A 9,646-nucleotide genomic window follows, 5' to 3' on the forward strand; every position below is an offset into this window, starting at 1 on the left:
GTTAAATTATTGATTATAACATTTTTAATTACATTAAATATGTTCGTTATTGTATAGTATATATTACGATTCATTATTATGAGAACGTACAGAATATTTAAAATATTAATATAATATTAATAGAAAAGTTATTATTAATAGTTTAATAATAATGAAATAAATTTACAAAATATATGAAAAATTAATTTATAACGTGCTAAATTCTGACGATTTAATTTTAAAAAATTATAAAATTAAAAAAATATTAATTATACTAATTGTGTTGCTCTAACTAGTAATTAACTAGTTATTGCCAACTTAGTATTCCAGAGTAATACATATCTCTATATGGCTTGATAATCGAATTGATAAGACTGTAGAAAATGAAGAAAATCTCTAGACTGAGATTCTATTTTCGGCAACAAGTCCTTTATAGTGTTTTAAGATGCTTATTAGCAATATTAGCATTATTATTAAATTGACAATTAATGTAATTTGCGATATTATTTCTAGCTTCAATTTATGTGCGTTTTAAGTCTAACAAATTGAATTGAGTTTTACAGAACTGAAAAATGTATTAAAATATATACACATTATCAAGTATCAAAATCTGCTTTGATTAAAAATAGGATTTTTATTTGATTTATTTTTATTGATCTAATTTTTACTTATAATCTAAAAAATATACTTACATTTTATGAAGAAATTTTCGCTAGTTTTTAAATATTGTCATTGTATAAACGTCTGAAAATAATAGCTCATTTATATCGACTGATTACGTATCTAATAAAAAATAATGTAGCCATTTGAACATCGAAACAAAAATAATACAGAAAGAAAATTAAAATACTTACGACATTTCAAAATAAACGAAGCGTATTACTATGCAAGTATAAACAAAATACAAACGAGATTTTGTGCGATTTATTTCACTATTGGAACAATTTATGTTAGATATGATAGTGCATATCATTATCATGCAAACCGTAAGGATAGATGCTTGTGTGAAATGCTATACGCACGACATTCTCCATTGTGGGTTTTCACGAATTCCATGAATGCATGCGTGGTTATCATTCGATGGATAACCGAGACCGCTATCGAGTTTAACCCTTAAGTACAGAACTGATCACATGCCCTACTCATACACGCACATGCACAGACGCCTGTCTCACACAGATTACCTTCTTTATATGATATTATATATCCAGTATATGACATCAATATCTGGAAATTCGATCTATCAATAATCATATACTCGTATGTGTGTGCGTGTGTTATCCTGTGTGTGTAGAATGTGTTTTACTCGGTGTGTATACTGTGTGTTGCTGTGTGTGTATGATTTAAAAATAAACATCCAGATATTTTGAATATAAACATGAAGTATTTCGTTCTTGCTTCTAATCTATTGGTAATTGGAATTGATATTGAATGTTTTTATTTTAAGCTATTGGCATTTGTCACGATATTAATTTATTTTTATATCAAATCTATGAAAAGAAATAAATCGGTAAAGATAGCGGCCGTTAGCTATTTTTTTAACAGTGTAACTATCAATGCTTTTAAGAAATAATTATATTTTATTGGAATATTGTTTGTTTTATATTACAAAGAAAGTAAGTACAATGGATTTTAAATATAAAAGCGTTTTATATTTAGCAGCGAAAATTTATATATATTTATTAATACTACAAATATCTTATTATATCATAATTATGAATTCATATTAGAATTATTTACAAAACATTTTATTATTTTCTAATCTTACAAGATTTCAATATTTCAACGAACTATGACCTTATTGATTATATTGACATTTCCCTCTTTTCTAGATTTTCTTATATTAATGTAAAAAGCTCTGTAAAATTTACATGTAGATATAAAATGTGCAGATGCAAAATTAGTATATGCATGCGTAAGAAAAATGGAGAGTCACAGCGTACGCGACATTTAAAAATGGCGTTAGGTCACCAGAAGGACGTAACCTTGGTCTATAAAGTGATGTCAAAGAAATCTCAAGATATTAATCCTTTAATACCGGAACTTCATTCTCATTTTTCGAAATGTTCTTCAATTTTCGTTGAAATTTGTCAATATCCAAATACACAATTTTTATAGTTATTTTATACTTATACTTGTATTTATACTTACACTTGTATTTATAATATATTTATAATATATTTATAATATATTTATTTTTATATCTATATTTTAATTTTTTAGTCGATTCTGCAATTATATTTTGTAAACGAGAGAGTAAATTAAAATTTACTAACTATTTAAAGAACTAAGGTCTCTATTATTTAATTATGCGCGGCATTACGAAAAATTGAAAATGTATAGAAAACTTTTTCGAATAAGATCCATTACTCTTTTTAAGTACATTTTCCAGGTATTAAATATTAGGTATTTAGTAGTTTGTGTTTATTGGAGTAAACTTTTTATCCGATTTCCTAGTCATCAGACAATGTGCATAATTCGTACTCAACAACCATGCCGCAAGTATAATTATTATTGTTGACGCACGCATTGTTGCAGAGGACCATTCAGCGTCGTTCGGAAATGCATTCACCGTCACACTGGGCAAATTTTTGCCGTAAAAATCGTCGATGTGGCGAAATTCACCTCTAGTCCTGGGCTCAGTACTGCGGGTGAGTACATATTTTATAAAAATGACGTAGGTACACCCACAAAGAAGATAAAGAAATATCCGAAGGTGTTTCTTTCCGATTTCGAGTTTCTCACGTTTGAGTCAGCTTAATAAAAAGCGCAGATTTTTCAAGCATTATGCATAATGTACATTTAAACATCGAGCAGTCAATTGATAAATATATTTAATAGAATATTTCTCCGAAACTTTAAAATATTGGATAAAATATTTTCGAGAAACGAACAGTATAGATATTTTTGTAACATTAAGAGGTCATTTTGGGATACATGTCTTTTGTAATCTGTGATCAATATTGAAGTGCTTTAATTAGTAACATTGCTTTTATATATTTTATAATTCTTGTAATATTCGGACAGAGACAAGTAAATCGATTTAAATTTTACCGAGTTATTTCTCCACAAGAATCCATTACACAAAATAGCCTCTCATGTTTTGAACATGTTTTATATGTATTCAAGTTTATCCAAATAAAGGAGAGACCATTCCTACTGGTTTGTAAATACCCTTCCATTAATTTCCATCGTGTTTTCGAAGCAAGGCCTATACTTCCCTATTCGTCCACCTACTGACAACGTACGCTGCTTTCCCCAATGCTACAGACTGACTAAACATAGGTTCGAGTTGTGAATCGACGCGAAAGCCATTGTCCAATTGAATGGAAAGGCGGACCATTGTCGCCGCGCACATTTTTCGGGGATTTAACCCAACGTATCAGTCGACAGGTCTAAATGAAATATACGAGAAGAATGCATTGTTTAAAAACCAGTTTTTTCTAATAAAGCGCCTTTTTTCCGGAAATGAGAGTAATATTTAATTTTTACTGATAGCACACGAAACTGGTGAACCAGGTGTGAACATGCTATGAACTCACTAACAGATAAGCCATAGCTGAGCAGAGAAAACGATTTTGAAACGGTATTTTTCATACAATTTCTAAATTCCCTATAGCATTACTGCAATAAATCAGAAGAAAGAGACTAAAAACACCTCCCATAAATGCATCATACGTATTAATAATGAAACAGATGTTCATTTAAGGTACCATATGGAATCTCTTTGGGATTATATGAATCTCACGTGGAAATATTCGGAAACATATGCGAACAGAGTATAATATTTCGTTCCTATTCGTGAAATATAATTTTACGTATAAAGCAAGATGTTTCATTTCGCTAGATGTCGTAAAATATTAGTTTCTTTGTTCACCCTTTGTTGTCATTTTTCTTTCCTCTTTTTTTGATTACTTTCTTTCTCATTTCCATTATAAGTATTATTTGATCAAAGTTAAGATTAAATATTTAAATATTTTTTAATTATTTTTGACATTATATTTTTTGTTAAATTATATTTATTAACAATATGTTAAAATTTTTTAATTAGAAATTAAACCGTATTAATTTGCAAATAGAAAGTACAATTTTATTCTTTAGATAAAGTTTATATTAATGAGATTTTAATTTAGTACTTAGTTGCAAAGATATTTAATTACGAAGTTGTAAAATAGCTGCATGTATAATTTAGTGATAAGTTTTGCAAGAGTTCATATTGCTGTTTTTATTAGTCGAAGAATTTATCAATGAAAGATTCATTGATAAATTTCGTTGTTCTTTACATTTATATGCATCAAAATTTTATAATTTACTAATTTGAAATTAATTAACTCACTTTTAGAGAAATGTATAAAATTATAAAAGAAATGTAATTTGTTAAAAAATTTTTATGTCGTTCTACAAGTTCGCACACTAAATGTTTTAATGTTATTAAATAAGTCTTTGTTTAAAATTATTGCAAATAGTTTTTTATATTTTTTTATGGTACACTTTTTTTTACACGACTAAAAGATATAAGCTATTCCGTTATTGCAGTAGTTTTGTTATTCGTGACTTTAACTACAGACTTCATTGCAGTTGAATGCAGATACGGCATCGAAATTGACTAATAAAAACTGGGAAAAATGAAGTTTTTTCGCATTTAATCCAGATTGAATATCTACAGTTTCGTTTAACTAGAATAAGATTAAAATTATCTATTCTGATTTTATAGACATCTATATACAAAGTATTTATTTTGTTTAGATTTTTTGATAGATTGTGATAGAAAATTTACATAATTTTGTACATTTGTAATATAATTTGTATAATAATATTAATTTCTTATATAAGTTGACAATACTGAAATTTTAGTTTATGATAATACACACACGTGTATGCATTTTACAAATAAAATATGTTTTTATTAAAAAATCTTTTGACATTATTTCTTGTCATAAATCTTTAAAAATCTTAAAGTTTTTGATATTTTCATGACAAAGTGGATTGCATTAAGAATCTCTCTAGTAAAACAAAATTTGTTTACAACAATTTGAACCATGTTTAGTCAGTGATTTTAATCTCCATGATGTATAATGCGTGAAAGCCATCTGCGTTAAATCTACGTTTCATATGTTTTAGATTTGAAACGAGAAGCTACAATATGCCATATGTTGAAACATCCACATATTGTGGAACTGCTCGAAACTTACAGCTCCGAGGGCATGCTATACATGGTATTTGAATAGTAAGTATGCAAAAACATATATATATATATTTGATATTTTGAGAAATATATTTCTTTATTTAGCTCATCAACAAATTTAATTGTAATTTGACAAAAACAAATTGATAGAAACAAACTTAATGTGTGCAACATTTATCTAATTACAATATTTTATCTAATAATAAATTTAGATACAGTAACCTCTAATCTTACAAAATTAAAACTGTAAAAAAATAACTATAGCATAAACTATTATAGTTATATTCTTTTAATCATGAACTTTTAACGAGTCTTTTTTTAGAAATGCAACTTTTCGAAAGGCGTCAATCTCGTCCTTTATATGCCAACAAGTCTACTCTCTCATTTTCCTACTTACTACCTTCATAATTACTACCTTCAGGTTAATGAAACGTTATGCTCGTAACATATGAAATGGAAAAGCATTACGTTTGTCGAAAATGAGAGACTCGGCAAAATAAATACGTAACATTTCCTTAACGGCTCTATCTTTACTCAGGAAAAGCACGTTTTCCATTTAGTTGTTTGCTATCTATTATAACGTTATACTATAGTTCGCTATAATTGGATACACACATCCGAGGTGCTCTCGAAATAATCTACGCTATCGGATAAGATAGCTATGGTTTTTAATAGACTCGGTGCTCAAGGCGTTTTTAACGAGACTATTTAAATAATATGACACTCAACCACACTTCGTTATTTCCTTTAGTTTAATGGGATATTATTTATGTCATAAAAAATTTTTATTCAATGACAACATTATCGATATGACACGATTAAATATACAAATATCATTTTAATCAATAATTTTCTGTGAATTAATTAAGCGTTATGAATGTTATGTGACATTTGATCATAATCGATATACATGCAGATAAATAAGTTCCAATTAAATAATTTAAAAATGATTCATGAATAATTAAAACAAATAGGAATCAAAGAACAAGAGAAATATTCAAATTAAAACAGATCCATTTACCGCATCACCGGATATTCCTATTTCGATATTCCATTTCTCTTTCAGTATGGACGGCTCTGATTTGTGCTTCGAGGTCGTAAGACGAGCAACTGCAGGATTCGTATACAGTGAAGCAGTTGCAAGGTAAGAAATTCATTATATCTATCATCGCGCGATGAGCACACTGTGCGAACGTCGCGAATCCACAGCAGACAGTATATCCATTTAAACATTATCCGCTAAAGCTAACATCGTTTACTTTGGATGTAGTATGATACGCTGGCATTATGTCGCATGAATACATAATATTCTGTAATGTTCCGTTCTAAAATTTCTAAGAACTTCAGCCAAGATAGTGGCTATATTAAATTTATCTTTTATTACTCATATTTTTTCAAAACAATTAAGACATGTAAAAAATACATATCCGAAAGATTTACAGAGGATTATTGCCATTGAAATACAATTATCGCATAACGTCTAGATTTAATATGTGCTCCTACACGATGAAAACTCTAATCTGTTTATTAACCTTGTTAAGGCGATGCCTTCAAGATGAAAGAAATTTGATAAATTAATTGTTTTCATCGAGTCACTTGGAACTTGGAGTACTGAAACGTGATTACCTTTTGTATGTTACACTCGATATAATGCAAACGGATTCTCTCTCTCGAGTCTCCCTGGAGCGTAATAAATCTCTGTCTCGATAAATCCTTGACTGCGATCCATTAGATTCGCTATACTCGTTCATGTCACGCTTGAAATAACAGTAGTCTTCACCTCGAGAGGATCTTATTAAAACTGTTCACAAATATATCTTATATTTTTGACACGCTATGAAGAATTATTAGATAATAAGTCATATTTAATATAGTATCTCTGATAGAAACTACTAAATGATATCTGATTATAAAAGGAAGATATACATTGCAAATCGTTTTCATGCGTTTAAGTACTTAGCAAATACCTATATATCCCCCCAGGATCAGATATGATATGTAATCTCGATGATATAAATTACACACGAAATAATATCTGATCGTAAGAGGAATATAATACATTTTAAACCGTTTTCACATGTTTAAATATACTTAGGAAATATCTATGCATATATATATTTTCTATATTTAAACGTATAGATATTTTATATCTATGTACTCCACCAGGCTCAGATATAAATCATCCTTTTCAATTCTTTACTTCCTTTTGTCTGAAAAACATGCTTTTTTGTTGTTCGAATTTCTCAGAATCAAAGACTTTATATGAATATTACATATCAGATTCACAAACGTTATGTATTCACCGCATATAGATATCTCACATTACTCAGGAGCTCAAAAAAATCGATCTCAAAGTCTTTTGGTTGATATGATGAAAGTACAATGAACATAGTGTAGTAAATAACTGCATCGTTTTTGTCTATGCGGTATTTCATATTTTGCATCGTCTTCTGGCAGTACTATGCCATCGATATCTTGTTTTTATTTTAAACCGTATTTCCTTTTTGCATACTTTGTAAAAAATATTAGTGATAATGTCAAGAGTCAGTTAGAAAAGGTTTTATACCGTATATAACTGCATGAAAAATGTTACTCCAAAACGTATATTTATCTATTAATTAAATTTAAGTAATATGATTTTGGTCCTTCCGTTTGATGTGGTTTTATTTAATAACTCATAAATACAATTAAATAACATTGTTAATATAGTTTATTACGTTTACTTGTTTATAACATAAATAAATTCTAAATTTGGATTTGTATTTATATTATCTAGTATCTTGGCTCTTTATTTATCGAATGAATTTATTAAAACTTCGTGTCGTAAAATCATTACATGACGAAGCATGCCTTAATCGCTGTATTTAAATTCTCAAAAAGAACTGTAATTCTCTTTCGCGCGCAAATGCTTCTCCCGTGCGGCCTTTACTATTGTTCTCGGCTGAGGGCGTACTTTCGTGACGTGTTCAGGGAGTGTTAACGCCGGTACCTAAGAAAACTGCATTTTCTTTTGCAGTCACTACATGCGACAGATCCTCGAAGCATTGCGTTACTGCCATGAGAATGACATTATTCATCGTGACCTGAAGCCGCAGTGCGCCCTCCTGGCTGGCAAGGAAAATTCCGCCCCGGTGAAGCTGCGCGGTTTCGGCGTTGCCGTGCAACTTCCGACCTCGCAATCTAATGGCGTTGGTATGTTCACATCTTCTTCTAATTCACTTATGTTTTCTTTACGCGATCTATTTTACATGGCGTAGAGAGATTTACATCGAAAGTCGTGCGACCTCAGCTCTGGGATGCCCGACCTCCATTATTAATGATTCTCTATCAACTTCCAACAAAGTTCTATATACGTGACACATACGACCATTATCATATAAAAATAACTCTATTAGTTTGAAAAATGGCTTTAAGCCAGCGTCTATTAAATGCGTACCTTTTAAATTTAGTTAAATAAAAAAAATTTGGAAAAAAAGTTGTAAGTAAAGTTTTAATGTTAAAAATTAATTTAGAAAATTTGAATTTAACGTTTAAGATATTGAATAATATTAAAAAAATAATTACAATACAGTTTTAATTTTTATAAATTAATTTTTTATCCGGTTTTTTTTATTTTCATTTTTTCAATAAATATTAATTGTCATATCGAAATTTAATTAAATTTAAACTGCTTGAAAATATTGATTGCATCTGAAAATCTCTTCATTTTTTATAAAAATATCAAATCTGTAATTTCTTACGTAGAGTAGAATTTTCTAGATGCTTGAGAAATACTTGCATGTTTTACATTATAATGAAATTTTTTTATTAATAAAAATAACACGAGAAAAGTATATAAACCAAATGATTTGTTACTTAAAAGTATATAACATTATTACTGCCATAGTTGAAGAAAGTCAACTTTGTAAATTTAATTTTTGCAAAGTTTGCTCGTACATTTTGAATTAGTTTGCTCAAAATATCTCGACAAAAAATATCATTTTGAGCAGATTTTTTGTTATTCAAATATGTTGGAAAAACATATCGATCAAGTCATGATAACAAAAACATCACTTGAAACGTTACTTGAACCGAAGTATAAAATCGTCGAGACGTAAAAGAGAATTTACTTGGGCTATGCAAATGCCCCAAACACTTTATGTTTTCCTCTATTCCATGACATAGTTCACGAGAGCTGACGTCGTGCTGCTTTTAGCGCGACAGCATTAAAATTACTAAATTTTTCATAATATTTTTAAGTGGTGTCAGCGCTAGGCGAGAAACGAAAATAGGACAACATTGACGTTATTAAGAACGATGAATAGGGAGATTATATCTCGAAATATTCATAACTTTATTGCCTCGTGATTAATAGCTTTTACAGAAAGCAATACGATGGCTTTTCTACAATCATTCATAACATAACAAAATATTATTTAATAGAACTCTTTACAAATATCACAAGTGTATGTTTAAATGCTACGTAAATTGTGATATTTTATA

The 9,646-nt window shown here is 28.9% G+C and overlaps 1 protein-coding gene across 1 annotated transcript in view; it reads left to right on the forward strand.

Annotated features, from left to right (window-relative positions):
- Positions 1–9,435, forward strand: part of LOC108753551 (peripheral plasma membrane protein CASK-like) — a 22,373-nt gene extending 12,938 nt beyond the window's left edge. The window contains exons 2-6 of the mRNA XM_018495215.1: positions 2,518–2,630; positions 5,101–5,206; positions 6,231–6,308; positions 8,181–8,356; positions 9,404–9,435. Coding sequence (XP_018350717.1) covers positions 2,518–2,630; positions 5,101–5,206; positions 6,231–6,308; positions 8,181–8,356; positions 9,404–9,435 — 505 coding nt within the window. The remainder of the gene's footprint in view (positions 1–2,517; positions 2,631–5,100; positions 5,207–6,230; positions 6,309–8,180; positions 8,357–9,403) is intronic.
- Positions 9,436–9,646: the final 211 nt, after the last annotated feature.

This window comes from Trachymyrmex septentrionalis, unplaced genomic scaffold (genome assembly GCF_001594115.1).
Source record: "Trachymyrmex septentrionalis isolate Tsep2-gDNA-1 unplaced genomic scaffold, Tsep1.0 scaffold7, whole genome shotgun sequence".
Lineage (NCBI taxonomy): Eukaryota > Metazoa > Arthropoda > Insecta > Hymenoptera > Formicidae > Trachymyrmex > Trachymyrmex septentrionalis.